We start from the raw sequence: 20580 nt of genomic DNA, 5'->3' as shown, positions 1-20580 counted from the left end.
GGTAGAGGCCCATGTTTCTCAGGGGCGCAGGCAGTTCGCAAGCGCCCCGGGATCACGTGGGGCTCTATGCTGAATGTACTGAATCCCCATGAGCATGAATGGGAATACCCCAAAAAATACATCTACACATCAAATAAATAAAAAAAAAGGTATTTAAAATTAATTAAAATGCCATTTAAGTTTTTGAAAAATAAATGTAAATGTTTTAAAGGGGCTAAAAATAACTTTACCTTAATGTATAAATGATTGAAAAAAAATTATTTGTTTTTTAAAAATCTTACGCTGGTAAAAGCAGGCCTTACGCCTGCTTTTATCAGGCGTAAGAATTTCACGGGCATTCGCTGGGCAGAAGCTTGCGCTCGTAGGGGCCTCAAATTATAGGCCGTTAACATTAACTGGCCTTTCCAAGATGTGTAGTTAAAATGAAAGCTTGGGTTAGACTACAGTCCATTAACCACAGTGATTCCCGAATGTGTTCAATGCTGAACATATTCCAGAATATGTTTAATTTATTGTGGGCACTGTCACTTTACAAAATCCGAGTAGAGATTTATTTTCCTCTTGCAAAATTTCACCCTCAGCCAATTAGTGATTAATTGGCAAAACAAAGTGTTTGATTATTATACGGGTGAACTGTTCAACGTGAAATCATTCAACTGATTGAACATGAGCAGAGACTTTGGCCGCGATTTCGCCAGCAGAGGCGGGATCGCGGCGGGAGAGATGGTTGGCGGGTTCCAGTCCCGTTCCCAGTTGCAACCGCTCTGTAAAAAGGATTTTCCGTTAATAGGAACAGCACCTCATCTTTCAATTAGGCACTCTACAGCCCTCTGGACTCAACATAGAGTTCAACAATTTCAGACCATAACCTCGGCCCCTATCATATATATATATATATATTTATATATATATATATATATTTTTATATATATATATATATATATACTAGCTGGGGGAGCCTGGCTTTGCCAGGCCTGTTTTGGGGCGGGCGGTTTAAATCGAGTGCCAGGCTTTGGGGCCTCTCTCTGTCCCTCTGAATCTGCTGCCGGGCAACATTTTAAATCGAGTCCCAGACTTTTGGGCCCTGTCTGTGTCCCTTTGTGAATCTGCTGCCGGGCAACATTTCTACCTTTTAATACCTTGAAAGATGAAAGTGAAAGTACTTATAAAACGTTTTTGGCAAATCTTATGTTATTTTTAAAAGAGATACTAACTTTTTCAAAGCTGGATGATCAAAGTAGTTTGAGCTGGAAGCTGAAGTAATGGCAGTAAAACAATGGCTGCCAGATCCCTGAGATGAAAACGATTAGTCCCGCCCACACACACACACACCGATTGGCCAACCATCAGGGGACCGTACTGTAGGATTGGTCAATCGTGACGGCACAGGATTGGTCGAACCTTGACGTCAGTCAATCAATGCTAAGTAGCAGATAATGAGTTTAATTTTGAAGGTTTTTTGCATATGGCGCGAACAATTTTCGTCTGTCCGAAAAGTAAATACGCTTACGACCGTCCCGGAACCGTAAGCTTTCTTCGGAGGTAACGCGCGCGTAGGTAGGCTTTATAACTTTCGAGCACATAGCCGGACAGACGCACACCCGAGGACAGAAGGACAGACAGACAGATCGACTCGTTTATATATATATATATATATATATATATATATAGATAAGATTCTTTTTTTTTTTTTTTAAATCCACAATTTTTGTTTGGCCCTTTTTATTTTCTTCTTCCCACCTACAAAGCAGCTGTCCTTCATTCTGCCAGCACAATTCACACCCCATCTAGAGCCATCCTTTATTCCTTAACCTGTCCCATTACCACCTCTGCTCGCCTTGAATATCTTTTAATATCTCACATTGGCTCTTAATCTCTCCTGCTTTCTATCCTATCACTGACTTTCCCTTTTGTTCTTTCATCCCCTCCCCCTTTTCCCAGCCCCGAAACCTGCTTTCCATTTCCTGCTTTTTTCCAGTTCTGACGAAAGGTCATCGACCTGAAATGTTGGGTCAGATTTTCAGTGTGCCGTGAGGCAGGCTTTTAGGCGTGCGGGGGGGCAAAAATCCCCATTTCGGGGGTCCCGACACCATCCCGCCCAAAACCCGCCTCCATGTAAGTTTCCAAGGAGGCGGGTACCCGCCCCGCACTGGGACCCGCTGACCCGAGGCGGGAAGGGATTAGTGCCAATTAAATGCCTGTTAACAGGTAGTTAACAGGCAGTTTTTAGCCTAATCCCTATTTTGAGGGGTGTCGTGTGGAATTCCCGATGGCTCCAAACCACGCCAGGTTAGAGCAGGCGGACCGTCGGGTTGAAGGCCTTGGAGGGGTCGCGATGTCGGTGTTCAGGTGAGTGATGGGTGCATGAGTGCAAAGGTAAGTGTGTTTGGTGTGTCTGAAGTGTGTAAAGAAGTTTAAATTACCCGTACTTACCTCTGCAGCCTTTCTTCCTCTAGGTGTCGGGAGTCCATCACTCAGCCGGCACTGAAAGCAGAATGGCCGCGATGTCAAAAGTGACAGCCTTCAGCTTTTAGTGCCGGTAGGAGTTCTATCTGAGTCTGCGTAGAAGGACTCAGGTTAGAACTCAGACTGTCAGTGTTTGACAGCTTCAAACAGCTGTGAAACACTGATATTTCATCTGTCAGCACGTCCTGACAGATGAAATTGTAGTCTGTGACGTCACCTGTTGCCGGGTGGCCCTTAATTGGCCTGCTGAGCCCACTGGGCGGGCTCAACAAGGTCAATCAAGGGAAAATCGCGTGGATTGGCCGGACGTCGATGGAGGCGGGACTAAAACCTGAAAGTTGTAGTCCCGCCTCCTTCCCGACTGCTGGAGGAAAATCCAGCCCGTTAACTCTGTTTCTCTCTCCACGGATGCTGCCCTGGCCTGCTGAGTTTTTCCAGCGTTTTCTGTTGTTATTTCCGTTAATTGGGCTTGTTAAGCCCGCCCTGTGGGATTGCCGGCCAATTAAAAAGAAGTGGGTCTGATGACATCATCTGATGACACGTCATCAGCCGGTTTCCTTAAAGGGACCATGGCCGCATTCATTTTGACAGTTGTGCTGTCAGTGTTCTACAGCATTGAGGTGCTGCAAACACTGACAAGCACTGCACGAAGGTGCACGGTTGCACCCAGGCTCTCCCATGACTCCCTCCATATGCTTATGGAGGGAGTCACAACATGCAGGGAGGTTCTCTTCCCTTCCAATGGGCGGAAAAGAGCTCCCCAGGAGCCCAACGCAGCCTGGTTGCACATTGCAAATGAGGACACCAGCAGGGATATGGTCAGGCTGCAGTGGCGCAAACCTTTCACTGATCTCAGTAGATCACGAAACGTTACTGCCAAGCCACACTCAACCTCATCCTGCTGTGCCACTCATCACATCACCATCACTCTGCCTTCCCTACCCTATTCCTGCACATCTTAACTCACACCAACTTACCTTGCACCTCCACCCATCCTTCTCTATCTACATTATCGCTTCCCCATCTCACTAGCCACCTCTCACACTCACCCTCATCCTACTGCAAGCATACCAACGAACAACACACAAGGGTAGGCACTTGGGTGGTTTATCTAATGGTCATGTGAAGTTTCTGGTAATGTGCTGTCAAACATTGAAATCTTTATTTTGAACACTTTGTGTTCATGGACAGATTTGCGTGCACCTTTGGAAGTGGCTTAGTGTGAAAGGAATGGTTTGGACATTGTAGGGATGCATTATGGTGCTGGTGTGGGGTGGTGCCAACCTGGTGGATCATGTTCAGTGTTAAGTGAAGCAAATCTGGACATGGTGAGTCCATCGCTGGCATCCCGGGCAGCAATGTGCATGGGTGATGATGCTCTGTGTCCAGTGCAGCATCAGTTGATTGCGGAGAAGGTTGGCATTGCTGTTGGTAATGTTGGTGTGCCTGGTGTTGTTGGTGTTGGGGCTGATCATGGAGGGATTCAGAGAACCAAGGTGAGATCTTTTCAAGGGCACTGATGTTGCTGGAATAGATGGCAGCTGAGGTTGAGATGACGGAAGCAATCTGTCAATGGTGAGAGAGCTTGCTCCTAGGAGGTGACAGTTGATAGAGAGTTTACTCCAAACACTTCCAAACTGCATAAAGCTCAAAAGTTTCTTCCAAGTCATGAAGGCTTAAGCTTCTGACATTGGAAAGTGACCAGCTGTGAAATGGAAGCTTTCATACCACTTTTGCAACTGTCACCTATTCACTGCAATGGGAAGACAGAGAACCCGACACACTTACCTGACGTGATCTCCGAATGATGTGAACCCTGTTAAAAATGTGGTAAAATAGAAAAAGGCTGGCAAAATAGTAGTAAATAAGCACTTAACAAGCAGGTAAGTATATTAAATGCCTCCCCTGCCGCTTGGTGTCGGGTCTGTTCTGAAATCGTAGACCCGACACTTTCGAAACTTACATGGAGGTGGGTTCGCAGCGGGTTCCCAACCCGCTGTCAATCATTTTGATTTTGACAGCAGACCCGCCTCCAAACCCGCACTCTGAGCGCCGGCAAAATTCAGCCCTTTGTGTCACATTAGTAAATAAATCAGTATGAGGCTACAAAATTAGGGAACAATAGTCGTGCAATTAGTAAATTAATAAGCACAATTTAAATTGCTCACCAATTACTTGATGAGCAGGGCGTGTGTTAAGATAGTAAATAAATAGTCTGTAATCAGCAAATTAGTTGAACACTAGTAAAAATGAGTGTTAAATAAATAACTCAGTGGGCTGTTATTAATAGCTGTGTAATTAGTACAGTAATGAGCACAATTAAATTGCTCACCATTTGCCTAACAAGCAGAGGGTGTTAAGTTAGTGAATAAATCTGTTAACTAACTTACGAATTATCAGTTAGTATAAATAATCAGTGTTAAATAAATAAATGAGATAATTAAAATGCTAAATAGTAAACACAAATTTTGCATTAATTAGTTAGGTGGTAGTTAATAACTGGTTAACGGGTATCATCTGTCAGTCCCCCCATCACTGGGGGTTGGGCCTGGGCTGGGGGGGCTACGGGTCTGCACCCTCCCCGCTGCAGCGCTCACCGCTCTCCACCGGTTCAGGGGCCGTGGCCCAATGTATCCCACAGGAACCTGAAGACTTTTTGCAATATAGGTACAAACTTGTGCTGTCTCTAAAGTTGTCCAATGCATGACACACTCGGAGTGACAGCGATCAATATCAGACCGAGCAGTCAAAATGATAACTCATGTTGGTTGGTCACTGAAACAAATGAGACAAACTCTAGCTGATGTGTTCCCAACGAAGTAAAAAGTCCCAAACTCCCAGAAAGTCTTTGGCAAAGTTAATCTGTCTGAAATTCTGTTCAACTTCACAGGGTGAGACACGACTGCAGCTTTACTACATTAATGGTCTGGGATTGATAATTGCACTGGGAGCATCGGAGTTCTACTGTGGACTATGTCTGGCTACAAATCAACATTCATGCGGCCATGGTTACACGTATCTGCATGGCTCTGCTGCCAGAAATTAAAGTTGAAATGTTTTGAGAATGGGCAGGTGCTCCCAAACTCTCAAAGCATTAAAAAAAAAACCTTCTCCTTCAGTTGATAATATGCCCAGTTAAACGGAATCCCTCAGCACTTTTTAAACTTGGCTGGACACCACACTGAAGTTTCAATCCAAACACTTCAGAATCTGAGGGCACCCGACTCTGGAGTTACATCATTTTTATCCGTTTTTATGGGATGTGGGTGTCGCTGGCAAGGCCAGCATTTATTACCAATCCCTAGTTGCCCTCGAGAAGGTGGTGGTGAGCCGCCTTCTAGAACCGCTGCAGTCCGTGTGGTGAAGGTACTCCCATGGTGCGGTTAGGGAGGGAGTTCCAGGATTTTGACCCAGCGACGATGAAGGATCGGCGATATACTTCTAAGTCAGGATGATGTGTGACTTGGAGGGGAACTTGGAGGTAGTGGTGTTCCCATGCGTCTGCTGCCCTTATCCTTCTAGGTGGAAGAGGTCACGGGTTTGGGAGGTACTCTTTCATTTAGAGTGATGCAAAAGTAAAGCATTAAGGCACCCCACCGAGAAACGGTTTACATGTTTTGATTAAAATTCAGAGTGCAGTGGGATTGATGATGCGGCCTTCTGTCCACCTCAGCCTCCCGTCTCTAAGGCCCGTTGCTATGTTGAGGCCCCTGCTGCCTGGGAGACAATGACCTGCCTCCTGACATCACGTGGGGCGGGGTCAGGTGCAGCCCAGGCCTTGACGGGCCGGACAGAATCCATTGGTGGCCCCGCGGGCTGTATTTTGCCCGTCACGTGTCTAAAGCACTCTAAATCCAGTGGCTTCTGTTTTGAATGATGTATAGCCCGGTGGATTAAACTGTCCTACCTGTTAGATCCACATGCTTTTCTTCTTCAGTGCTGTTCAGCGCATTTTGCAGGATCTGTGCTGTGCAGATGATGACATCATTCTTCCGTACAACGTTTGCAAAGTGCTCTTTAAGGTCGCTGTCACCGCTTATTGGCACCACCTTATACAAAGTCTTCAGGAATAGATTAAACTCGTTTTCATAATGCTGATTCACCAGAGGCACCTATATAGACAACAGTTTTAAAGATGGAATACATGCCTATCATTTCATTTACAATACAGATGTATATAATATGGACTGATGTGGCAGGAATTCTATACAGATACCCCAATTGTCGTCAAAGTATTGAACAGTAGAAAGCAGCACATTCAAAAAGCTGGCTATTTAAAGCCATATGCAACAGTCCCATTTTAATTGCGTATAATTACTTATCCAAACTTACTAAATTAATTTGTTTCTTCAGAGAATTTCACTAATATTGCTGCATCATTAACAGCACTGATGCTTTTAACACTGGGGAATTTTTATAAGCAACATGTATTGGATGCACTGAGACCATGTTATTTCAGTGCTCGAAAACTAAATTTCAAAAGCAACTCCCCTTCTGGTGACGTGAGCTGCGCTGCAAGCAGTGGAGAGACATTGGGCTAATGGTCTCCCCTGCTTCCAGGAGTAATGCTTCTCTCAGCCAAAACCACGGACAGAGGCACTAAAAGAGCAACATCATCAATGGGATTGGAAGCTCAGGGGGAGAGAGGGGCAATGGGGCTCGGTGGATGGGGAGACTTGGGAATGGGGGCGGTCAGAGAGTGATGGGGGGGTCAGAGGAAGAGGTAAAATGGGGGTCAGGGAGAGGCTAATGGGGTCAGAGAGAGGGGGAGGGAAATAGGGTCAGAGAGAGGGGGAACCCCAGAGGGCTGCGGAGGCTCAGTCGTTGAGTATATTCAAGACAGAGATCGATAGATTTTTGGATATTAAGGGAATCAAGGGATATGGAGATAGTGCGGGAAAGTGGAGTTGATGTAGAAGTTCACCCATAATCTTACTGAATGGCGGTGCAGGCTCGAGGGGCTGTATGGCCGACTCCTGCTCCTATTTCTTATGTACTTATGTTCATCCCTTTGGGAGAGTTTGGGGGCAGGACAATTTTGAACAGCTTAATCTGAATACTTCACTTCACAGTAATCTTGATGGATGTTGCATTGCAACAGAGGTGATGGCTGTTGCTATCTGAAACTTCTGAAGCATTCGTGACAGGTATTCTTTTTGGTTATGATGAAACGCCTTAACCCTGCACACATTTTGAAAATGCGGCAAAAATCCAACCCAACTGACAAAGTGCACAATAAGAAACATAAAAATTAACCAGGCGCAGCAAGTTCTTAAATTGAGGTGCTGCAGTTGGAGTATTACACAACATTGAAGCTTATTTGTTTAAGCGCAATTTTTCCTTTAGCACATTGGTATCAACGTGTTGAGTAAACCTTGCGCCATTGTTCACGGAGGGTGAATCAAAAGAAGTTCATCAAGGTCTGGCCTCCATTTCTGCTTTCCTGCCAATAACAGGTAGCTAGCTCAGTATCACAGTGTACACGGATACTGACACTAAAACAGAAAGACACAGTAACCCACACAGTCAATGGAAAGAGGGGCTCAGCAGGTAGGCCTAAACAAATCCTGAAATATGCTTTTCCAAATGTTCTTCCAAGTAACCATAAGAAAAGCTATCAGAAACTGTCACACATTACTGCATACCAATTATATATTAACATATTAAATGCAATGTATATATATTTAATGTACCTTAACATGCTGTTACTGCAAAACATTTGCAAAACAAAACACAAAAACTCAAGTGCAGTTATGGCTCTTCATCATCAATTAGAATAGTACAGCACAGGAGGCCGCCATTTGGGCAATCAAGTCTCCTCTGGCTCTTTTGAAGAGCAATCCAGTTGGTTCCACTCCCCTGATCTTTCCCTGTATCCCTGCAACTTTTTCTCCTTCAAGTATTTATTCAATTCCCTTTTGAAAGCTACTATTGAATCTGTAACCATCACCCTATCGGGCAGTGCAACCCAAATCCTAACCACTCGTTGCATAAAAAAAGTTTTTCCTCATGTCGCCTCTGGTTCTTCTGCCAATCACCTTAAATCTGTGCTCTCTGGTTATCGACCCTTCAGCCATTGGAAACAGCTTCTCTTTATTTACACTGTCTAAACCCTTCATGATTTTAAACACCTCTATCAAATCTCCTCTTGGCCTTCTCTGCTCTAAGGAGAACAAACCCAGCTTCTCCAGCCTATCCACGTAACTGTAATCCCTCATCCCTGGAACCATTCTAGTAAATCGCTTCTGTATCCTTGTATCATTGCACATCCCCGCTTCTAAAATAATAACTTACTTTACAATGATGCTCCTTTAAATAGTATTTGCTTACTGGTCCCTAGTTTATAACATAAAATGGTGACTATATTTTTACCTTATTTACAAGAACGGCTACTTTGCCTTGACCTCCCTTTGTGTCCAGGTGGTGTCTGGTAACAAACACAGCTGCACGAGTCTTGCCTCCACCTGTTGGAAGCCATATGATGATATTTTTGCCCTGGAGAGCAGGCTGCACAACCTCCCACTGGTAATCTCGCAAATCAATTTGCATTGTGTATCTGCAACAAGACCGAAAGAAATTAACCCCATCATTCACTTGAATCCAAATGAAATAGCCTGTGAATTTAGATTAGGATTAAATCATTCTATTTTTCAACAGTTTACTGCTAAAAGAGGGTAGTTTTTTTCCTGTCATTTCTCTGTGGCTTAAAGAAGTGGCTTGGGCCATTAGTAGAATGTTTGGAATCTAGTGAGGACGAGGGTGTAAAGCAGTTGTCGAGATCAACGAAGGCACCAATGTCACCCCAAGTGGAAGGCCAGAGTTGGCGGAATTGAAGTGAGAGATGACGTGAGAGAGAAAGTTGGAGTAGCTTCTACCAGGGGTGGAAGTTCATGATAGAGGGATTAGTGGCAGGTAGGGTAAACAAGCTGGAGCTGCATCTGAAGGCTACTTGCAAAGACTTTCAATATATAACTGCGAAACTCCAGTGGCATTGCTCAGATTTAGTCCCAGGAAGTGGCACGTCTGTCAGCTGTGTTTGTATAATCAACATATCTTTGTTCTTGTAATATTGCGGTGGATTTTCAACTTGCCACTTGAAATGAATAGAAATGAAAATTGGGCAGTTTCTGTAGCAGCTGATCCACAGTCACATTTCTACCCAGGTGGCAAGTTGAAAATTAACCCAATTGTTGTTCTTTTTGCTTTAAAGAAGTTGCAGCTCCACCTATGGAGAAAGTGAGAATTACTGCTTCCCGCATTACTCACTGATTTCAATATCCTGGGGGGCATTTCAGATTGATCAACGCAATGATTTTAATATACTATATTTCCCATGACATGCAGTAAAATGAAACCCAATATTATTGCAATTCAAATCACACGATTCAAACACAGAATCCCACCAATCACCACTATTTGTCATGTCACAGGTCACTGTCATAAAAAAAAATGTAAAAATAAATGTATATATTATAAGCACAGGGTAGAATGTATTCAGTGATCTAACTCAAGCTTAACTCTTACAGCTTGAGACATTGTCTGCCTCACACAGGCCAGCCAATGTTGCCATATATATATATAAAAAAAAATATTGTATGTGCATTTTCTAGTATGACAAACTTGCGTTAATTAGAGTTTGATCATCCTATATGAACTGAATGGAGTTTCTAGGTCAAGGGTTGTTGTGACGCCTATCCTCAGAAAAGGATCAAAAACAAAATTAAACTACCAAGGTGAAAACAATTCATCATAGTCATTATAAAAGACCATTAAAAAGCTATTGGCTGATGAGACTTACCTCTACAAAATGGTTACCTTCACATCTGGCAGAGGAACATTGGCTGGATCACTGAAAAGAGAAGTGGGCAGTGAGCAGCAGAAAAATCAGGTGTTGAGAAGCTCAGTAACTGGCTTTGAGAAAGATGCAACACGCCACGCACGTCTGTTCAACAAAGGTACCAATCCCTCTTCAATTGCAAGAATTCAGCTACTTGTCTTGCTAATTGTAAATGCAATCTTAAAGATGCCTCAGCCCTGCTTATTAGTATCTTCAGCGCTTGACAAGTCGTGCATCTTCCCAGGGGAATACTGAGGTCCTGTTTGGCAGATTGCACAACAAAAACAAAATCTTATGCTCCCGAACTCCTTAGGTCTCCTTACCTAAGGAAGGATATACTTGCCATCGAGGGAGTGCAACAAAGGTTCACCAGACTGGTTCCTGGGATGGGGGGATTGTCCTATGAGGAGAGATTGAGTAGACTAGGCCTATATTCTCCAGAGTTTAGAAGAATGAGAGGTGATCTCATTGAAACATACAAAATTCTTACAGGGCTTGACAGGGTAGATGCAGGGGGGATATTTCCCCTGGCTGGGGAGTCCAGAACCAGGGGTCACAGTCTCAGATTAAGGGGTCGGCCATTTAGGACTGAGTTGAGGAGCAATTTCTTCAATCAGAGGGCGGTGAATCTTTGGAATTCTCTACCCCAGAGGGCTGTGGAGGCTCAGTCATCGAGTATATTTAAGAGAGATCGATAGATTTTGGATATTAAGGGAATCAAGGGATATGGGGATAGTTCAGGAAAGTGGAGATGAGGTAGAAGATCAGCCATGATCTTATTGAATGGCGGAGCAGGCTCGAAGGGCCAAATGGCCGACTCCTGCTCCTATTTCTTATGTTCTTATGCAACTCAGTGTAGCCCAAATATATGAAGTAGATAAGGATGGTCTACTCCATGCCAGACTCCACAGTTTACTTTATCAGATAGACTGGCTGGGCTGTCTGTCCTTATACACGTTTCATGACTGAAGCAATATTACACAAACTTAAACAGGAAAATGTGGCTTAAACCTGGAGCACAAGAGATGCTGGCGCTGCATCTCACAGTTCTGTATCAAAGCAAAATATCTGCACAGCATAACACTGGCAAAGTTTCACTTCTCCTACCTCTGGGATCCTCTTTATGACACATTTGCAACCTGGAACTCCATTTTATGTAACAGTGCAACATGAACTGAAGCTGGGCTGTGATATGAACTCGGAAATGAAAGATATTAGGTGTGTCTTTTGGCATCCCAATACAAATGCTCCACGTCACTGTGGCCCCAGCAACTATCAGGGTTAAACTTAAGATATATTTGTTCTCATCACAGTTGCCTCCAGCTTTCCTCTGTTACGCCATGCGATAGATTAAAAATCAACTCATCGAGTTCATATCACAGCCCAGCTTCAGTTCATGTTGCACTGTTACATAAAATGGAGTTCCAGGTTGTGAGTGAGTCATAAAGAGGATTCCAGAGGGAGGCTCATGGGGGAAATGGAATCACATTGGTACAGTACATGTTACAGATCCGGAAAATCCCAGGTTTGATCTCCAGTCTCTGTTGAGTTATCTCATCTCAACTAGCACTAAATTAACCACACCTATTGCGTTTGGGAAAGAGACAAACCAGCTTCATGCTCCTGATCATTATCAGCAAGGGGACGGTAGTATAGTGGTTATGTTACTGGACTAATAATCCAGAGGCCTAGACTAAAAATCTAGAAACAAGAGTTCAAATCTCTGCCATGGCAGCTGGGCAATTTAAACTCAGTTAATTAAATAAATCTGGAATTTAAAAAAAAAAACTAGTATCAGTAATGGTGATCATGAAACTACTGGATTGTTGTAAAAACCAGTTTACTAATGTCCTGGTCTTACATGTGACTCTAGAGCCACAGCAATGTGGTTGACTCTTAACTGCCCTCTGAAATGGCCTAACAAGCCACTCAAGGGCAATTAGGGATGGGTAATAAATGCTGGCCTTGCCAGTGATGTCCACAACATGTGAATGAATAAAAAAAATTCTGTGGGGGCTACATTTGGTTGATTTGCGCCTCCTGTTATCAAATCTAGCGCCTGGGCATGGTGCCCCTAACACCTCCTGCGAAATTCAGCGATGCCGTGTGCAGCGCCCCGGCTGTAATATTGGGTGGCGCCCCCCCCCCCCACCCCCGACTTACCGCCGGATGTTATGTCCGACAGGGTCTACCTGCGGCTGGGGCGGCGCTAGTTAAAGGGGAGGCAGTGGGCGGCCGGGATGCGCTGCACCAAGCCCCTCCCCTTTAATAAGGGGGGGGGGGGGAAGGAAGGCCTGCAGTACCGCCGCGCGACATGCCACAGCGCTGTGGCACGTCCCGCCGCAGTTTTGGCTCACAGCGCCCCAAGAGGGACGCGGGGTGCTTCCAGTAGCGTCCCTCCTCCCTTTCGGGGCGCTACCTGGGAAAATCGGCCCCAGCAAAGGTTGTGCCCCAAAATTTTTACCCCAGTGATCCTTACTGTTAAGTAGCTGTTTTGGGAGGTTAGATGAGGACACAATCAGGCTCGGCTGTGATACACACATCCCTGACCCTCACACACCCAGATAGGTCTGCTGATACGCACCCAGTAAGCTCAAAGAATGATACGTGGGTGAGATACAGGGGGCTGCTGGCACCCATGGTACTGTATACCAGCACAAGCAGTGTCTACAGATAAGGTAAGAAAATTGGGGGAGAGAAAAGATACTAACGCACTTTTAAGAAACTGATCGTGGTTACAAATTCTGTGAAGAATATAAAAAGGATATGCAGGGAAAGGGAAGGAAAGTAGGGTTTGAGCAGGAGTGAGGAGCTAACACAATTTTATGAATCGAAAACCCAACTCACCGAGAAGCTCTTTTTGTTCTTCTAAGAAGGAGCAGCTGAGGAAATGCTACTGTCTGATGCTCTGTCTTGGCCTTTAAATGGAGAACATCGGTTTCGGTCTATTATTCTGCCAAGGAATAGAAACTGAAACTGAACGTGTCATTTCTTTGGAAACTGCATGGAGGGCCCATCAAAGGGGTGCAGTGACAGCCAACAAACATTAAATGCTCAAAAGTCTCAAACTTGTTTCATAATTCTGATGTCAGTGGTATCTGGACTAAGTAAAAATCTTCACATTTACTGCTGTTGAACGTTTGTACAAATAATAAATGGGTAGCGGTTTGTTCTGTACTAGTAGATTGAAGATGGGGAGATTGATTAGATGAGATTGCAGAGCAACTTGTTCAATTTAGTCGGTACCGGTCAGGCAGATTACAATCTGACAAAGCCATATGAACCGCTAGGACAGGTACATCTACAGCCTTAGCAATTTATGGCTGAAACCAACCTGCTCTTTACTGAAAGCTACATTTCCCATTTGCTGGCATTAGCCTAGTTCTACTGTAGGTTTAATCTTTATTTCTCTTTTACATAGAAACATAGAAGATAGGAGCCATTCGGCCCCTCGAGCCTGCTCCGCCATTCAATGAGATCATGGTCTGCCATTTCTTTGTTCCCCATTATAAATTCCCCTGATTCTGATTGCAAGGGACCTACGCTTGACTTCACCAATCTTTTTCTCTTCACATATCTATAGATGCTTTTACTGTCAGTTTTTATGTTCCCTGCAAGCTTACTCTCATACTTTATTTTCCCCCTCTTAATTAATCCCTTTGTCCTCCTTTGCTGAATCCTAAACTGCTCCCAATCCTCAGGTTTACTGCTTTTTCTGGCCAATTTATATGTCCTCTCCTTGGATCTTATGCTATCCCTAACTTCCCTCATTAGCCACGGTTGAGTCACCTTTTTTGTTTTATTTTTATGCCAAACAGGAATGAACAAATTCTGTAGTTCATCCATGCGATCTTTAAATGTTTGCCATTGCCTATCCACCGTCAACCCTTTGAGTAACAGTCCCTAATCAATCCTACCCAACTCGCGCCTCATACCATCGTAGTTTCCTTTATTGCAGCCTACATTTGTATAGTCCACAGTAACCATATTTTTTTTCTAATTTTCTGCCGGCAGAGAACAGTATTTTTAGGTTGAAGATCAAAATATATTGAGGGGGTAAAAGTGTTATGAGATCTTTAAAGGGAAAGGAGAGGAAGTCCAGCAGGTGGCAGTGCTCCACATTGCAGTTCGGGTGTGCCATTTGTTTGCTCAGAAGCTTTTGCTCAGCAGTTTCGGTTCAGCAATTGTCTCGTCGGGGACTTTAGTTTCTGCTCTTGTTGCCAGCACAAGGGTAGGTCCGAGAGAGAGAGAAAGAAAATTCTGTTGAGTGACTGCCCTCTTAAGCAACACCAGCAAGCTTCCTGTTAGGAGTTAGATTTTGTCGCTAGAGATATTTTGGAGTAAGTCACACCTCCATTTCCCATGTCACTAATACAAAAGCAAAATACTGCGGATGCTGGAAATCTGAAATAAAAACAGAAAATGCTGGAACTACTCAGCAGGTCCGGCAGCATCTGTGGAGAGAGAGAATCAGAGTTAACGTTTCAGGTCGATGACCCTTCGTCAGAACTGGAAAACTTTGGAGATGTAAAAGGTTTTTAAGCAAGTGCAGGGGGCAGGGAAAGGGGGGAGGGGAGGAAAGAACAAAAGGGAAGGTCTGTGATAGGATGGAAGGCAGGAGAGATTATGAGACAAAAGGGAAGATGGTGCAAGGCAAAAGGAGATGGTAATGGGACAACTTAAGAAACAAAAGATGACTCTAGATGAAGTGGCAATGGCAATGGCAGAATGATTGACAGCTGTCATGTGAGAGAGAGAAAAAAATGATAGGGGCAGAGGTGTGCAGCAACTGTGACTATTAGACTATGCAATGCAGAGAAACCCCTCCTGAATTATAAAAACAACAATAGGGGGCCCTATGGCAGCAGGAGCTGCCCCTATAATTTTTAAAGAAAGTTAATTATTTTCCTGCTGGTTCCTTCTGACCATGTGGAGCAGCTGAGAACTTTAAAAAGAAAAAAAATCCTATAATTGATCCCAGCATCTGCGCAAGAGCAATAGGTCTGCAATTGGCCTCAGGATGCATCTATACACAAATAGACCGTGTGGTCTTCAAAAGGACACTCGTTACACACAGAGCTCCACCTTAATAGAAGACATCACGTGCTACATGGTATAATGCTTCAGTCTTTGTAAAGTGACGTATCCCCTGACTTACCAGGAGCAATGTCACGGGGAAGCATCACTCCAGTGTGTGCGCACATGTGAATGTGTATACACAAATACAAATAAAAGTTGAGTATGTCACTCCTCAGTGTCATAATTTGTATAGATGGCAAGCATTTTTTTTTAAAGGGAACCAGTCATTACTTGCTGTTTAACCTTTTGAGGACCATGGGGATTTACAATCAGTTGCCAATCAATAACCATTAATTGAACTGACGATGTGCCCGAGGACGTAGCCTGTAGTTGACCTCAGGGTGTCCCTATTTTGAATTTTGTGGCCGTAGAGGAATACAGGTCTGCCAGGACAAAAAATAACATTGTGCACTATAGTATAAGGCTTCAACAAACAGCATATCATCCGACTTGGATCAACACACCCTTTATAAATTAGATAAACCTGATAAAACTATACAGTGAACTGTAAAATATATATTGCCTATTAGTCCAATTATCACGCAGACTTCCAGTAATTACATTCATAATCGATAAGCCTTCAGTGAGGAAGTCAATACATGCCAACTGTATGGAGTGTCAGGATAGTTAATCACCGCGTAAGAGTAGGAATGGAGAAAGTTGTTCCCACCAACACTGCACACATACTGTACAATGATGTGCATCGGAGTGAGGACTCGGGTACTTGAAGCACAGTTGGCAGTTACAAACCTTGCTCTTGAAGTTTGTCACAATTCAGGACATTTGAGGTGATTGTTTAATCATCTTGGTTGTACTGGAAAACCTTGGGGTTGGGAACCTCATTAAAAAATGCTATAACAGCTTAAAAACAATTGGAGTTTAATCTAAAATGCTGTCTGATTTCTACTGTTTTAACAGTTTCAACTCCTAAGGATAAAAAAAATCTTGTGCAGGTAAAATGGAATTTGGTTCTTTTTCGATCGGGGACTTTTTCTAAAATTTATGTGAAATGACGCGATTGCGTGCATCTGACGATCTCGCTCTGTCATCTTATAAACATAATACAAAGTAGTTAGCGCTTTCCGCGGACAATCACCGCACAGTTAAGCTTGTACTGCTGAATGTAAATTTATATATTAATTTTTTAGTTTTTAAATTTCAGTGGCTATTTCCCCACGGTGACAGAAGGAAATGATCAATTGACAAAGTAGCCAGTAGAGCCAGAGTGGATTCTCTGCTTTGCTTTTCTTTTACATTAGGGGCCATTGTTTTCCAGACCAGATGTATATTGATGGCTTGGCAAGAGATCTAGCAGTTTTAAGAATTTAAGACCTTATCTACAGACATGACTCCTGTTTTATTGTTTTGGAACTGGGGCTATGATTAAGAGGGACGGTCTGAAGCCGCTAGAAGTGCAATGGACCATGAATGAGAGGAAATGGTAATTAATGGGCTGCCTTACACCACCTAATGGGAATTCTTCTAAAATAATTTTTTTTCAGTGAATTGGAATAAAACCCCATGGCACAATTCACCAAACTAGATCAACAATGTGCAGTCTAGTGAAAGTTTTTTTTTTAATTCATTCATTCAGGAAGGCCAATGGAATCTTGGCTTTTATTGCAAGGGGGATGGAGTATAAAAACAGGGAAGTCTTGCTGCAGTTATACAGGGTATTGGTGAGGCCACACCTGGAATACTGCGTGCAGTTTTGGTTTCCATATTTAAGAAAAGATATACTTGCTCTTGAGGCGGTTCAGAGAAGGTTCACTCGGTTGATTCCGGAGATGAGGGGGTTGACGTATGAGGAAAGGTTGAGTAGGTTGGGACTCTAACTCATTGGAGTTCAGAAGAATGAGAGGCGATCTTATCGAAACATATAAGATTGAGAGGGGGCTTGATCGGGTGGATGCGGGGAGGATGTTTCCACTGATGGGTGAGACTAGAACTAGGGGGCATAATCTAAGAATAAGGGGCTGCCCTTTCAAAACTGAGATGGAGAAACTTCATCACTCAGAGGGTAGTAAATCTATGGAATTTGCTACCCCAGAGAGCTGTGGAAGCTGCAACATTAAATAAATTTAAAATGGAGATAGACAGTTTCCTAGCAGATAAGGGAATTAGGGGTTACGGGGAGAGGGCAGGGAAGTGGAGGTGAGTCTAGATTCGGATCAGCCATGATCCTATTGAATGGCGGAGCAGGCTCCTACTTCTTATGTTCTTATGGGATGTGAGCAGCGCTGGCAAAGCCAGCATTTATTGTGCATCAATTTGACCGAACAACGCTGAAGGAACAGCGATATATCTCCAAGTCAGGATGGTGTGACTTGGAGGTGATGGTGTTCCCAAGCACCTGCTGCCCTTGTCCTAGGTGGTAGAGGTCACGGGGTTGGGTGGTGCTGCCAAAGAAGAAAGTCAGGAAAGTGTGGGTAAGAATGGTAAATTGATAGCTTTCTCTTGGAGATGTTTGTGCCCTTGCCTATACTAAATAAAAAGAATTTCTTTTGTTAGCCATGGTTGGGCTGCTTTTCCTTTTGTGTTTTTGCGCCAGAAAGGAATGTATAACTGTTGCAATGCATGCATTCGTTCCTTAAATGTTAGCCATTGCCTATCCATCATCATGCCTTTTAATGAAGCTCCCCAATCTATCATAGCCAACTCCCTCCGCATACCTTCATAGTTTCCTTTGTTTAGATTTGTGACCCTTGTTTCGGATTGGACTACTTCACTTTCCATCTGAATGAAAAATGCTATCATGTCACTCTTCCCTAAAGAGCCCCGCACAACAAGATTATTAATTAACCCCTTCTCATTACACAATACCCAATCTAGGATAGCCTGTTCTAGTTGGCTCCTCAATGTACTGGTCTAAAAAAAATCTCATACACACTCCAGGAATTCATCCTCCATAGTATTATTGCTAATTTGGTTTGGCCAGTCTATATGTAAATTAAAGTCACCCATGATTACTGTAGTACCCTTGTTACATGCATCTCTAATTTCCTGTTTGATGCCATCCCCTACATTACCACTACTGTTTGGAGGTCTATAGACAACTCCCACCAATGTTTTCTGCCCCTTGGTGCTTCTTAGCTCCACCCAGACTGATTCTACATCTTGATTTTCTGAGCCAAAATCCTTTCTCACTATTGCTCTGATTTCATCCTTTACTAACAATGCCACCCCACCTCCTTTTCCTTTTTACCTGTCCTTCATAAATATCGAATATCTTTGGATATTCAGCTCCCAGCCTTGGTCACCCAGCAGCCATGTCTCCATAATCGCAATTATATCGTATCCGTTTACATCCATTTGCAGTTAATTCGTCCACCTTATTACGAATGCTTCGTGCATTCAGATACAGTGCCTTTAGGTTTGTCTTTTTAACATTTTTAGACATCTTAACATTTTTTTGTACTATGGCCCTATTTGTCTTACCATTTTTTCTTACCTGGACCCTATTTGTTAGTGCATTCTTTTGTTTATACGCTCTGTTCCTTCCTGACACAATCTGGTTATCCTTACCCCAATCACTTTCCTGCACTGCTTCCCCCTTATTTAGTTTAAAGCCCTATCTACCTCCCTAGTTATTCGATTTGCTAGAACTCTGGTCCCAACATGGTCCAGGTTTAGTCTGTCCCAACGGAACAGCTCTCTTTCCCCAGTACTGGTGCCAGTGCTCCACGAATCAAAGCCCACTTCTCCCATCACACACTCATCTCCTTGATCCTATTGACCCTATGCCAATTTGCTCATGGCTCAGGTAATAATCCAGAGATTATTACCTTTGTGGTTCTGCTTTTAAATTTAGTCCCTAGCTGCTCAAACTCTCTCAGCAGAACCTCTTTCTTTGTCCTACCTATGTCATTGGTACCTAGGTGGACCACAGCAACTGGATCCTCCCCCTCCCAAGTTCTTCTCCAGCCCGGAGATGTCCTTTACCCTGGCACCAGATAGGCAACATAGCCTTCGGGACTCATGCTCCTGGCTGGAGAGAACAGTGTCTATCCCCCTAACTATACTGTCGCCTACTACAACCACCTTCCTTTTTACTCCCCCACCTTGAACAGCTTCCTGTACCACGGTGCCGTGGTCAGTTTGCTCGTCCTCCCCGCACTTGTCCACAAGGGTTGTAAGAACCTCGAATCTATTGGACAAGTACAGGGACTGAGGCTCCTGCAATACTACCTCCTGGATCCCTGTACCTGCCTCACTCGCAGTCACACCCTCCTGTCCCTGACCATGTGTCAATTCTAAAGTATTTAATCTAAGGGGTGTGGCTGCCTCCTGGAGCTAAAGGTCCAGGTAACTTTCTCCCTCCCTGATGTCTCGCAATGTCTGCACAGCGGACTCCAGCTCCTCAGCTCGGAGCCGAAGTTCCTCGAGCCGCAGGCACTTACTGCAGATTTGGTCGCCCTTGACAAAAATGTCCACAAGCTCCCACATATTGCAGCAGCAACACATCTTCTGTTCTCCCATTATTTTATTTATTTAATTAATTTGTTTAGTATTAATCAAATTATTTACCTTGTTTAGTTTATTAAATTAAATTTAGTTTTTAAAATTTAGTTATATATGCTATATGTTAACTTAAACTTTAGCCCAGTCACTACCAATCACTTACCTGTGATGTCACACTGCAGTTTTCTCTTGTTGTTGCAGGTCTGCTGCTGCTTTTATCCCCGCTCTCCAGCCTCGGTCTGCTCCCGCTCAGGTCCACCGCTGCTCTGAGAGAAGTTAGGAAAAGCAAGGCAAAGCAGCACCTCCTTACCCCACTTCACCGAACTCCCACACTTACCAAACTCCCAAGTTGTTCACTCAGTGCCGGTTGCACTCACAGGCCCCTGTATTTATACTGTTTGTAACTCAGGTGAGTCAGCACTGCTCTGCTATTGTTTCAGGAATCAGTTTAATCTAGCTAGCTAATTAACTACCTACAGCAGCTCTCCAGTAGGAGCGCTTGCTTGTTTATCTCGGCTTAAGCCTGAAAAAAAGTTAAAAATGTAAAGTTTAAAATTTATCTTAAACAGTTCATCTTACTTAAGAGCTACTAGCAATTAACACTAGATTTTAAAAGAGATTAACCCTTAAAACTCCCACACTTACCAAACTCCCAAGTTATTCATTCTGTGCCCACTGCACTCATTTAGATGAGGAAAGACGGGAGGAGGTTCGAGTGGAGCATAAGCGCCGGCATG

General features: G+C 43.8%; 1 protein-coding gene across 3 annotated transcripts in view; it reads right to left on the bottom strand.

Moving 5' to 3' along the window:
* dhx58 (DEXH (Asp-Glu-X-His) box polypeptide 58) overlaps positions 1-13484 on the bottom strand; it is a 64847-nt gene extending 51363 nt beyond the window's left edge. The window contains exons 1-4 of one of the 3 annotated variants that reach the window (XM_085966482.1): positions 13151-13484; positions 10265-10315; positions 8839-9022; positions 6374-6578 (exon numbers count right to left, since the gene is read on the bottom strand). In XM_085966482.1, coding sequence (XP_085822608.1) covers positions 6374-6578; positions 8839-9015 — 382 coding nt within the window. In that variant the 5' untranslated portion in view covers positions 9016-9022; positions 10265-10315; positions 13151-13484. The remainder of the gene's footprint in view (positions 1-6373; positions 6579-8838; positions 9023-10264; positions 10316-13150) is intronic. The other 2 variants (XM_085966479.1, XM_085966481.1) reach the window with 2 other exon arrangements.
* Between the last annotated feature and the right edge of the window lie 7096 nt (positions 13485-20580).

This window comes from Somniosus microcephalus, chromosome 24, assembly GCF_052327205.1.
Source record: "Somniosus microcephalus isolate GS21.2 chromosome 24, FLI_Smic_1.0, whole genome shotgun sequence".
Classification (NCBI taxonomy): Eukaryota; Metazoa; Chordata; class Chondrichthyes; order Squaliformes; family Somniosidae; genus Somniosus; species Somniosus microcephalus.
This window is presented reverse-complemented; position numbering and strand designations above follow the sequence as displayed.